The 12859-nt window shown below is 50.8% G+C and overlaps 1 protein-coding gene across 1 annotated transcript; it reads right to left on the reverse strand.

Moving 5' to 3' along the window:
- Positions 1–6610: 6610 nt before the first annotated feature.
- SWI5 (SWI5 homologous recombination repair protein) lies at positions 6611–12779 on the reverse strand (the record flags this gene model as incomplete). Its single annotated transcript, XM_057720578.1, has 5 exons — positions 6611–6921; positions 8761–8855; positions 10346–10467; positions 12181–12229; positions 12565–12779. Coding segments are annotated over 5 exons (546 nt in total), but the record flags the coding sequence as incomplete, so codon positions are not given.
- Between the last annotated feature and the right edge of the window lie 80 nt (positions 12780–12859).

Genomic DNA, 12859 nt, shown 5'->3' on the forward strand with positions numbered 1-12859 from the left:
GATATTAACAGATACATACTACTATATATAAAATAAACAACAAGGACCTTCTGTATAGCACAGGGAACTATATTCAATACCTTGTAATAACCTATAATGGAAAAGAGTCTGGAAAAGAATATGTATATGTATAACTGAATCACTTTACTGTACACTTGAAACATTGTAAATAAACTGTATTTCAATTTAAAAAATGTAATTTATAAAACTAAAAAAAAAATATGTATTTGGCAGGGAGGGGAGGCCCAAATTTTATAAGCTCCGGGTCCCAACTCTTTTTGGCCCCTTGGCATGCAGGATCTTAGTTCCCTGACCAGGTATCGAACCATCTTAGTTCCCCAACCAGGGATCAAACCCATGCCCCCTTCAGTGGAAGCATGGAATCTTAACTACTGGACTGCCAGGGAAGTCCCTGGGTCCCAACCCTTTTTCTTAAATTCCAGAATTTATCACCATCCGAAGAATAACTTATTTGCTTTCTCGTCTGTCTCCCCTATCTTAGAAGGGATATTTGTCTGTTTTCCTCACTGTTGCATCCCCAGAGTTTAGAGCAGTGCCTGAAAAAATACTTGTTGAATGAATGAATATCCATACCCAGATAAGTGCAGTTTTCAAGGTATGAGTTTTCTCTTCTTACATTCCCCAGCTCACTCCCCACACCCCACCCAATTGCACCAAGAACGTTAGCTCATTAAGGCCCCGCTTTGAGCCGTAAGGACCTTGCATTCTCAGGGGAGCTTAGAACACACAGATGTGTCATCATAACAACGAGCTGACATTTGCCTATTTCATTACAATCATTAAACCAGTTTCTGTATCTGTGATCATTTGTGAAGTGGCCATGGCAGGAATTATTTTGCCTGCTACATAGATGAAGAAACTGAGGCCTGGGGATGTCCAGCCATTGGCCCAGGCTCCTGCATCTGTTGACACATGGCATGGCCTGATGAGCTTTAGCTCTGTCTGGCCACAGAATAAAAACAAACAAAACCCCATTCCCGCCACCGTATCATCATCTGATTTCCTCTGCAATACCCAGGCAGACCCTGAATAACCCCCTCCTTCGTGTGGGAGGCGTGGGACTCATCTGGAGGTGGGCTGGATGACAGAGGGACTGACATTAGTCACTCCAAGAAGTTCCCCTCTGGGTGAGAGGGGAATGCTGTGGGGGCGGCGGTGGAGGTTGGCTAAGAGAGACAAGCATCAGGTGGGCAGCAGGGTGTGATGGGTGTGATGGGTGGGGTGGTGGGCTGTCCCGGGGCCTTCCAGCCCCCTTGTGGTCTGCAAAGCAGCCTGCGATCAAAGTGACTCCCTGCCCAGCGCTCTCCTCCATGTGGTCCCCACCCCCAACCGTGCAGGTACTTCCTGAGCCCCTAGTAAATCAGAGGAGCCCTAAGATGGCAAAACAGGCCGAGCTCTTTCCTGGCAAACCAGCTGGGCAGGTCTGCTGGTGCCAGGGTGAGGGTGGAGGAGCAGAGCTAACAAATGCCTGGGCCTATGGGAAGGCTCTGGGGAGAAGCCAAATACGATCTCACCTGGGTTTGATCCAGAGCTGGCTCTTTGGGTCCGGTGGCTCTGCAGATGGGTCTGAAGATGGCTGGTTTGGAGGCAGGATTTGATTAGATGTTATTCCTGGTGGTTAGACGTCATCTGTCAACCAGCCGGGAATGTTCACCAGAGAGGCCAGATATCAGAAACACCTGGGGAGCTAGTTAAAAAAATACAGTCCTGCCCTAGGCCGGGCCAAAGCAGAATCCCTAGGGAGGGATTAGAGACCCACATCTTTCTCTTTAAGAGCCCTCTCAGGTGATTGTGACACTCAGAGGTTTGGAAATTATTACCTGGTCTTTTTTTTTTTTGGCGCACGGGCTTAGTTGCTCCGCGGCATGTGGGATCTTCCTGGAGCAGGGATTGAACTCATGTTCTCTGCATTGGCAGGCAGATTCCCAACCACTGCGCCACCTAGGAAGCCCTATTACCTGATCTTTAAAGAGAATGATTGTGGGGACTTCCCTGGTGGTCCAGTGGGTAAGACTCCACACTTCCAATGTAGGGGCCCGGGTTGAATCCCTGGTGGGGGAACTAGATCCCACTTACATGCCACAACTAAGAGTCTGTGTGCCGCAACTAAGACTCAGAGCAGCCTCAATAACTAATATTAAAAAAGAGAGAGAATGATTGTGGAACCTTCAACCTTGGAGTCAGCCACTTAGCTTTGTTTCCGTAGGAAAGTGATTTAACCTCTCTGAGCTTCATTTACCTCATCTGGAAAATGGGGCTAACTATGTACCTTTTAGGGCTTCCATTGGAAATGCTTGCTGTCACGCTGAGCACTAGGCTCAGGGTCTGGCACAGAGCGTGCACTCCCAGAGTTAGCTGCTGTGATTATCATTCCCGCTGAGATCCTCCGGGATTCTGGGGTGAACACGAGAGCCTGAGGGAGCTAAAGGCCAGGAGAGGATGTGCTCCTGTTCAGAATTCCTAATGTTGGGAATGAGAGGCTCCCTGGGAAGGGAGCAAAGCCTCTGGCTCAGCGGAATTAGGAGAGAGGGGCCAAGGTCAAACTCAAGGCCGGGGCTGTTCATTTCTGGCCACTGGCCCGGCCTCTAGGTCAGGGCCTAGGGCATGTACAACTTTGAAGAAGCACAGCAGAAATTTGTGGCGAAGACCTTGGGCTTCAAGGCTCAGAGTCCTGGATTCAAGTTCTGACTCCTTTTATTAATGCATGATCTCGGGTGAGACTCAGGAGAGGCTGAGCCTCGCTTGGGGAGGAGGACAGCTCATCGTCAGCCAGGCTCTGGAGCCAGACAGCTCAGCTGCTTCTCGGAACTGTGATCTTGAGCAAGTTACTCCACCCCTTGGAGCTTGGAAATGCGGATACTCCACCTACTGGAAATGCGGATACTCCACCTACCCACACTCTGGTTGGGAAGTGCCGGTGAGACACTGCACATAAAGCACTCATCTTCCTGCTAACCCAGAAACGGTTTCAGAAATGTTAGTTTTTTACTGCCAGCAACCCTTCTCTGGGGAAACCTGCGACTTGTGCCTGGTTTGGGTGGTGGGTATCACCTTTCACCTGGTTCCCTGCCCACCTGATCTGACAGTAACCAGAGCTTTCATCATAGCGCCTCCAGACATCAAGGTTGGGGGCCCCATGGGCACCATTCTCCCATAACAGAGGGCCCCTGACCTGGTCTTCTTCCCCTCCCCAAAGTGTCCTCTTCTTCTGAGCAAAGCTAAAGCGGGGTGCTATTTGGTGACACTGCCTGGGTGAGGTCAGGCTGCCCGGAAACAGCCCCTTTCCGCCCTCAGGGATGAGAATACAGACTGTATTTTGTTAGTGTTTTGAACTCGAATATGTGCCAAATGATAAATGTTTTGGAGTAAGGTTTACACCGGATGTGATCAAACAATGCTCCTGCACTCACAGTGTCAGTTGCCCCTGGCAACCTGTTTCCTAGCACCATCAGTCCCGCCCTGAGCAATGGCACATGTCACTATCCGCATCTCACAATCACTTAGCTCCTTACTGCCTGGGGTGGCCGTTGGGGTCACTTCAGACACTGGGAGGGGTCCTGTCATGGAGAACCCCCTCTTCTACATGGGGCACTCTGAGGATCTCGTCTGTGGCCAGTGGCTTGGCAGGACCAGACCTTCCCAGTCAGGGTCCTCCTAGGGGCAGCTTCCCTGCAATTGGGCACATCTCTGAGCAGACACTGCCCCCTCGAGGCCTATGCCCGCCATGACACCTGGGAGACCTGACCTCACACAGAGGGAAATGGATCAGGTAATGATTTCCAAGCATCATTCAGGGGTGCCTTAAAACTGGCCCCAAATGCAGAAATCTTTGGAGCACTGGCAGTGTAGTCATTCTCAGCTCAAGAGCCTAGAATCTGCCTTAGTGCCTTTTATTGCCTTCCAGAAGAAATGCAACTCTGGGCAATCGTCAGAAAACAAGCACATAGCCATAGAAGGTCTGTAATTTGTAAAGAGGCAGGGGGAGTTCCCTGGCGGTCCAGTGTTTAGGGCTCTGCACGCTCACTGCCAAGGGCCCACGTTCAATTCCTGGTTGGGGAACTAGGATCCCACAAGCTACGCAGCACAGCAAAAACAAACAAACACAAAACAAAACAAAAAAACATACCTAAAGAAGCAGGGATTTTAGGGAACTAGTGAGAAGTGTCCTTGATTTCTAGTAACATTTGTAATCAGGGTTGAGGATAAGGTTAGAGGTAAGCAAAATCACCAGCATAGAGTTAAAGAGGGAAAGATACCTTGCTACAAGATTTGAAATTAGATACCAAAATGAGGTGGGAGAAATAAAATAAAAGAAAGGATGAATTAACTACAGGAAGGTCAACATTAACTAGCTAGATTGAGAGCTAAGGAAGAAGTGGTAGAGGTGTGGAGCCATGGTCCTACAACTGTGGTACTCATGACAGTATAACAACATGGCAGGTTGTACAGAGAAGTGGGGAAAATCACCAATAATCCTACCATCTTAAATAAGCATTATTATGATGTATTCCATTTGTTATTGTTTCCTACATGTCTGCTTTTAATGTCTTTATGGGTTAAATTATAAAACATGTGAGCCATAGAAAATAAAAACTACACCCATGTCAAAAGAAAAAAAAAAAAAAAAGATTGGCCCAAAATGTAGATTTGGGTTACAATTGTGTTTGGGAGAGGCTACATTCCTAATCACTCTGCAGCCAGAGTCCCTTAGAGTCCTGAGTCCACTAAGTTCTCGGCCTTTGGATCTTTGCAAACACCATTTGCCTCCTGGAATACTACTCGCCCACGTTCTCGTCTGGCTGACTCCTTTCACTGCACGGACTTCTAGATCTCTTCTCCCAGCGTTTCCCCAATGTCCCGGATTGTTTAGGTGCTACTCAAATGTGTTCCTGTAACCTCACGACAGCCCTGTTATCATGCTGCACTGTCATCGCTTCTTACTTCCTGCTGGCAGACAAGCACTGTGTGGCACCCAGACACCATGGCTCCCAGATTCTTTTTGTGCAGACAGAGGCTAGACAAGCCAACTGTCTGCTGTCTGCAACAGGACCAGAGCGTGGGCCTGGGTCACACAATCCCCTGAGCAGGACGGGTTGCTGTCCAGAATTAAAGGGGAGCTGGGCCGACGTTCTCAGGCGCTGGGTCCTAGGCAGTTGCTCATCAAATCTCTGAAGCACTCTTTGGAGGTAGGTACTGCTGGCTGAGACAGCAGCTAGTGCCAACAAATATCCCGGAGCTCACCCTCATTTCCCAGCCACTGTCAGCCAGTTTGGGCCACATGTCTAGTTCTGGATCATTGTCTATGAGCAGAAGTGACGTCTGCCCATCTGGGGGTGAGTCAGTTCAGAGCTGATGTGTCTTCTCCATATTTTCTCCCCACACTGTGGGTTCCAGTGGTGCAGCTCCGAAATGTAGGAGGGCTACCAGATCCTCATCAGACTTTGTGAGACAAAAGCACCTTTACTGCGTTCAGTCAGGGAGGTTTGGGGGTTGTTGCGGGAGCTAATGCTAATTGCCCTGATGTATACAGCATACCATCATGTCTATTTATAGAGGGCAAGCCAGCTGTCCATGGTCACACAGCTTGTAAGTGGGCAGAGCTGGAACTGAAACCCAGACCTGACTCACACGGCCGGCTTGTTTGTTTGTTTGTTTGTTTATTTTATTTGGCTGCATTGGGTCTTTCTCTAGTTGTGGCGAGCAGGGGCTACTCTTTGTTGTGGTGTATGGGCTTCTCAGTATGGTGGCTTCTCTTGTTGAGAAGCACGGGCTCTAGTAGTTGCAGCACCCAGGTTCAGTAGTTGTGGCACGCAGGCTCTAAGGCACATGGGCTTCAGTAGCTGTGGCTTTGTTTCTCCGTGGCAGGTGGAATCTTCCCGGACCAGGGATGGAACCCGTGTCCCCTGCATTGGCAGGCAGATTCTTAACCACTGCGCCACCAGAAACTCAACTTACTTCACCTCATGAAAGCCTGTCCCCAAGCACTGCTATCACATCTGAAATCTTATGAGAATGTCCAGCAGGGACAGGGCAGAGGGCAGCAGGAGTAGCGGGAATACTTCGCAATACTGAGCAGTTACAACACTCAGGCTGCACTTCTGCCAGCGATGGTTGTTCCTGATGAGCAATGCACAGTGGAGAAATGACAACAGCTCACCTGTGCTTGGCAGAAGGTTACACGTGAGGACTGGAACCCTGACCCTGTAGATCAAGGGGGAGTTCCTCCCAACATGGCGATTTCACTCTCAGCTCTTCCGTGCTTATTCCCCAGCCCAGAAAGGCAGTGTTGCACAGCAGGGGCTTCAGAGCTAAGACTTGGGCTCAAATCCCTGCTCTGCCACTTACTGGCTGTGTGACCTCAGGCAAGTCACTGTGCCTCTCTGAGCCTCAATTGCCTCATCTGTAAAATGGAGATAGTAGTACTACTTCCTCATAGGATGGATTGAAGCATTAGAGATAATGGAGGTAAGACACCTAGCACAGTGCCTGGCACAGGGAAGTCTGTTATAATCCAAGGCAGGCTCTCTTTTTCCAGGGTAGGATCAGATGGCTATCAGAGGAGAGGGAATCAGCATACAGATTTGCACCAAGATCACTCATATGTTTATTTACAAATAGGATACACACACACACACACACACACACACACAGAGGTATCACTGGAACATTTCAGGAACCTTGGAGCTGGGAACACTCCTTCTTTCCTGCCCCTCTTCTTCTCTGGGCTTCTGACACTTTCTCGCTGCAAAGCCTGTAGGTGCTCTGGTTGGGCTTTCACTGCTTCTTATGTCCACACCCGCCTGTCCCAGTGGGCCGTGGACAAAGGGCTGTGAACTCAGTCATTCACATCCAGGCCAAATTCTGGATACAGCTCTTTGGTGGTGACACCTCGGATCACGGCTGAAAGGAAGGAGGGAAGGGAGACTGTCCAGTGGGAGAAGTGGAAGGGAGAATGGCCAAAGCCCTGGCCTCCTCAGGACCCACTCCTGCACTTTCTTCCTGCTCTCCTGGTTGGCCAAGATAACCCTCCTGCTACTCCTTCCAGGCTCCTCCACAGTGGGCCCTGTCTGATCACGCTGAATGAGACTCACTTGACCCTCACCCACGCTGCAGGGGAGGCAAACAAAGCTCCCCTAGAATCCTCTCTCCACACGGAGCACCAAGAGCCAGGTGCTGCAAATGTAAGTTTACACTGACATGGTATCCGTGGCCAGGGGCAAACCCTGGCCCATGTGCTGCCCTTGCCATTTGCTGATGCCCATTCCTCCTGCTTCCCCAAAGACGCGTCTCTCCTCCCACGGAAAGGGGTCTCCCCAGAGGCCTTCCCCGACCACCTTCTCTCATCCCCACCTGCCACCCTGTTCATACCTCAATATTTTCTGGCTCTGTCCTTTGTTTCCTTCACAGGACTTAACACATTTTATAATTCATTTATTTGTATTCCTTTACTTCTGACTGTTCCCCTCCCCCACCCCAACACCAAAACACATCACATGAGAATGGAGATATTCAAGTGTCCAGCTCACCAGTGTCCCCATACCCTGCAGAGTAGCACAGAGTGGGTGCTCAGGAAATAAGTCACTGGATGAATGAAAGAGGACAGGCCACCTGCTCCAGGTCCTATGACCTGGAAGGACAGGTCTCAAGCTGGGTTCTGTACAATAAGAGCTTATTTCCCTTGGCCTCTAGGCTACAGTCCCCTCACATTCCTTTCTTTTTTTTTTTTTAATAATTAAAAAAATTTTTTTATATGTGGCTGCGTCGGGTCTTTGTTGCTGCATGCGGGCTTCTCATTGTGGTGGCGTCTCTTAATGCAGAGCAGGGGCTCTAGGGCATGCAGGCTTCCACAGTTGTGGCTCGTGGGCTCTAGAGCACAGGCTCAGTGGTTGTGTCACATGGGCTGTTACTCCAAGGCATGTGGGATCTTCCCGGACCAGGGATGGAACTCAGGTTCCCTACACTGGCAGGTGGATTCTTAACCACTGCAGCACCAGGGAAGTCCCTCACATTCCTTTCTTCTTGCATCCTGATCATCCTCCACCTCCTTCTGTCTTCTCCCTCCCCTTCTTTGGGCCCCATTCCCCACTGAAACACAGAGAAGCCTTTCCTGCTGTGGAATCCTGGATGCTGACAGGCAATTCTGCAACAAGTGCTACAACTCAGGCAGCCAGTGGGCAGACAGCCCAGCTCTGAGCACTGTCCCAAATGGTCACTGGTGGTCAAACATCAGAGTGCCCACCCATCCAAGCCAGGTGATGGAACCGAGGCCACCTACACATTTCCTTACCTCCAAGCTGGGCTGTCCCAGCCAGCTCAGACACACAGGTGCCTGTGCCTCGGCTCAGCCCTCTGGATAGTGAGACTGTGTTCAAGGAGGAACAAAATGCCTCTTTAAGCCACAGAGTCGCCCTTGCACTTTCTGCTGCTGTAACATGTCATCCACTTGAGGCAAGGCTGGGGTCTCCATTGATCTGAGTAGGCCCTGGAAGACTGGGAACCCTAGTCCTCAGGAAGGCTGCTGAGCCCAGGCTTAAACCTGCCTGCAGCTCCAAAGCAGGCTCTACACATGAGGGAAAAGCCCTAGGGACTCAGGTAAGAGCTGTACAGTTGCTTTGCTAGGTGGCCAGGAAGGGCAGGGGCATTCAGGGAGAGTGGCAGCTGAGAATGGTAGGGGGGTTGGCAAGTTAGAAGGCCCAGGAGCAAAATCCCACCAGCCCTGGGGTGTGGGGACTCCCTCACCTAGTTTGCCCAGCAGCAACTGGCCTACATCCTTGATGTCATTATACTCGTGGAGCTGGGAGATGTGGTCCTCCAGTTCATCCACGCTGTAGCCTCTGAAGTGAGAAATGGAGAGAAAGAAAGAATATCGTTAAGAAAGTTGATGAGTCTCCAAGGTTCAGAGAGTAATATGTATTTAACAAATGTGGGGACTTCCTCAGTGGCGCAGTAGTTAAGAATCTGCCTGCCTATGCAGGAGACACAGGTTCGAGCCCTGGTCCGAGAAGATCCCACATGCCACAGAGCAACTAAGCCCGTGCGCCACAACTACTGAGCCCACGTGCCACAAATACTGAAGCCGGAGCACCTAGAGCCCGTGCTCTGCAACAAGAGAAGTCACTGCAATGAGAAGCCTGTGCACTGCAATGAAGAGTAGCCCCTGCTTGCCACAACTAGAGAGAGCCTGTGCACAGCAATGAAGACTCAATGCAGCCAAAAATAAAATAAAGTAAATCTTAAAAAAACAAAAAATTAACCCCCAGCCCCAAATGTTCACTAAAGGCCTACTGGGTGCTCAGCATTGGGAACACAGTGATGCCAAGATAGACCATGCCCTCATGAGGCTTAAGGTAGGGCAGGGGATCTGCCCACCCCCTCACTCCTGGAAAATTCTCCCTGTACCCTTAGGGAGGGGTCCCCAACCACACTGGTACTACGCAACCCTGGTCACAGCCAAGGGACTCACAGATGGGCACACGAGTAGCTAGTCAGATCCCCTCAAGTGTGACACGCACATTCAAAGGCTGCTCGGTCTGGGCCATGTGGCTGGAGCACAGGGCGTGGGAAAACCCAGGAGCTGTGGAAGAGCCAGCTTCCCTGGGCACTGAAAACCCACCTGCAGAGGGAGGACAGAGCCCATGTGCAGACGGAAGCAGAGGCAGAGACTGTGGGCCCAGAAGAGACTGGAAGAGCCATAGCTTTCCAGTTCCTAGTTCCCCTTATTCTCCTGGGAATTCCCGGCACAGTCCTGTTTTTATGCTAAGCTAGGCTTCAATTATTGGCCACTAGTTAAGAGTTATCTAGGACTTCCCTGGTGGCGCAGTGGTTAAGAATCTACCTGCCAGTGCAGGGGACACGGGTTCAATTCCTGGTCCGGAAAGATTCCACATGACGTGGAGCAACTAAGCCTGTGCGCCACAACTACTGAGGCTGCGCTCTGGAACCCGTGAGCCACAACTACTGAGACCATGTGCTGCAACTACTGAAGCCCACGTGCCTAGAGCCTGTGCTCTGCAACAAAAGAAGCCACTGCACTGAGAAGCCCGCACACTGAAATAAAGAGTAGACCCCGCTCTCCACAACTAGAGAAAGCCCACATGCAGCAACGAAGACCCATTGCAGCCAATAAATAAATGAATAAATAAATAAATTAAAAAAAAAGTTATCTAGAGATTCCTGGGTGGTCTAGTGGTTAGGGCTTGGTGCTTTCACTGCCGGGACCCAGGTTCAATCCCTGGTGGGGGAACTAAGATCCTGCAAGCCTCATGGCATGACGTGGCCAAAAATAGATTATCTTAAGCACACTGAGGAACCCAAAGAGACTCACTCAGATATTAATTGGGAGATTTCCTTGTCCAGCATGTCCTTCTTCTCCTTCAGCTTCTGAAGGTCAAGGTGCAGAGAATCCTCACTGGCCCCATCAGCCTGGCCAGACTTGGGAGATGGCCGCTGAGTGGCACAAAAAGTCGTAAGCCAGACTGACCAACTATCTACAATTCAGAACCTACAAATAGCCACTCCCTGCTTCTGGCTTGTAATAGACACCCTCCACCCTGGGATAAGACTACATTTCCCAGCTTCCCTTGGAATTAGATGGGGTCTTATAACTAAGTTCTGGCAAGTGGAACTTAATCAGAAATAGCGTATGTGATGTCTGGGAACTGTCCTTCTAGGGAGAGGGCATGCCTTTCCTGCCAGCTGGAGGGATGTTGGAGTAGAATGGCGTCTTAGATGATAGAGGCCTGGGTCCCTGATGACTGTTTAAGCCATCATTTGGAGTTTTCTTTCACTCGCAGCCAAACCCAACTTTAAAGGGCCCATCCTGGTTCCCAATCTGACTCCAGAGAATTCACTTCAGGTCTACCTCTTGGATTCTCCTCTCAAGCCTATGATGTTGCTAGGTTTATAATCGCATCGGGTAGCAAAACCCATCCCTGGGGTACAGCTCATCTTTGTCCTTTCTGCATCTAAAAGCTGTGAAGGCTGGCGCCTGGTACACTGCTGATCCAACACTGTGTGTTGCAGCAACTGTCATACAAGAGACCAAGGAAGACGTGCTTCCTATTCTTAGGACAGAGGCTTTTAACCAGTCAACAAATCGTGAGTAAACACTAGCTGCCAGGCACTGGCAAAGGCTCCAGGGGTTCAGCAATGGATAAGACATCAGAACTGGCCCCCTGCCTTCATGGAACATATAGCCTAGTCCCAGACATAAAACACCCAACAATCACGCTCTTCCACCAGATATTTCCATTAAAAGCTCTGCTCACAGGTCACACGTCATCAGAAAGTCCTCCCCTGACCACCCCATCTAAATGGCCACTCCTCAATCATTATCCCTTTGTCCTGATGTTTTCTAACATCTACCACCACCTGACATCTTGTGTATTTCATTGATATTATTTTCGTTGATGGCCTCATACCACTGGAGTGTAAACACCATGAGGGCAGGGACTTTATTTTATTCACTGCTGCCTGCCCTGTGTCTACAACAGTACTTGGGGTAGAGTAGGCACTATTTTGAATGAATTTGTCAAGTGAATGTGTGAATGACAAATAACCAATCAACTAACTACCAGTCTGAAAAGTGCTTTGAAGTTGAAGTACAGCGTGCTAAGGGAGGGTCTAACTAAGCAACTGGCCTGAGCTGGGAGTGGGGCTAAGACTTCTCTGAGGAAGCTCAACTTTAAAGGATGAGTAGGCATCAGTCTGGCAAAAAGCTGGAAGAAAAGTATTCCAGACAGGGGCAGTGTATCCAAATGCCCTAAGGCAGGAGACAGAATACACTGTGTTTGAGGGAATGAGAGTGGTTTCCGTGTGGGTGGAATGGGTGAGGGAGGGACAGTGGTGTGAAAAGAACAAAACCAACCAACCACTTGTGGTGCTGTCAGGAAGGAGAAGAGACGCAGCCCACTTGGAGAGCCTGGGGTACCACTGACAAACGACAGGACGCCGTTTCTTTGAAGCTTGGTGGGCAGGAGGAAAAAGATGGGGAAGGACTGAGAAAAGACCTGGAGTTTCTCAGCAGAATAAGGTCAGATGGAGGAAGGCCTTGAAGAGGACTTGGGGGTGGGTCAGCTGCTGCTGGGGACGAAGAGGAGGGCTGGGAGCTGCAGTGGCGTGCAGGGTGGAGGGCAAGGAAGGGGGCACAGACATACTCACAGGGGATCGGAAGGCCCCGCGGCAACTTTTGGAAAGTCCTGGTTGAGTCCTGGAGAGGAATCCGAGGGAAAAAGGCTGATTGGACATAGAGGCCGCTTTGGGAGGAAAGGGGTACTGTGGGGGGTGTGAGAGGAGGAACAGCTGTGAAGTAGAGCGACCCGGACTGGATCCGGTTGGGAAGAGGGCAGATAACGCTCCCGGGATCGGGGTAGGGATCCTGGAGGAAGGGGGGTTCTGATAGGGAGGAGGGTGTGGAGGAGTGGAAGGGGGAGTGGTCTCCGGAAGTGATCTCTGGGGAGAGAAAGTCCGGGGCAGAGCTACGGGGACTCAGGAAAGGGACTGGGAAGAGATGTGCTTTCCCCCTGCTGTCCGCTCCTCCCCCACCTCCTCAGGCCTGGGGTCCGGGGCCCCCGACTCGGGGGGCTCTGCAGTGCAGGAGACTCCAGGGCGGGGGCGGAAAAGCGGCCTCTCCGGCCCGCCAGGTGTTCGGAATCCTGTGACGCGACAAGGAACCGCCACACACCGAGCTGCGCGCGCACCCTGAGAGAGCGGTTCCTGCCTCGCCCCGCGGAGGTGGTCGGCGACAGCGGCTGCGCACACGGCCTTTACTACGACTCCACCCTTTCCTCCTGGTTCGCCGCGGCTTGCGCAAGTCCCCTTTCCCTGGCATCTTTCCCAG

Source organism: Hippopotamus amphibius, chromosome 2 (assembly GCF_030028045.1).
Source record: "Hippopotamus amphibius kiboko isolate mHipAmp2 chromosome 2, mHipAmp2.hap2, whole genome shotgun sequence".
Classification (NCBI taxonomy): Eukaryota; Metazoa; Chordata; class Mammalia; order Artiodactyla; family Hippopotamidae; genus Hippopotamus; species Hippopotamus amphibius.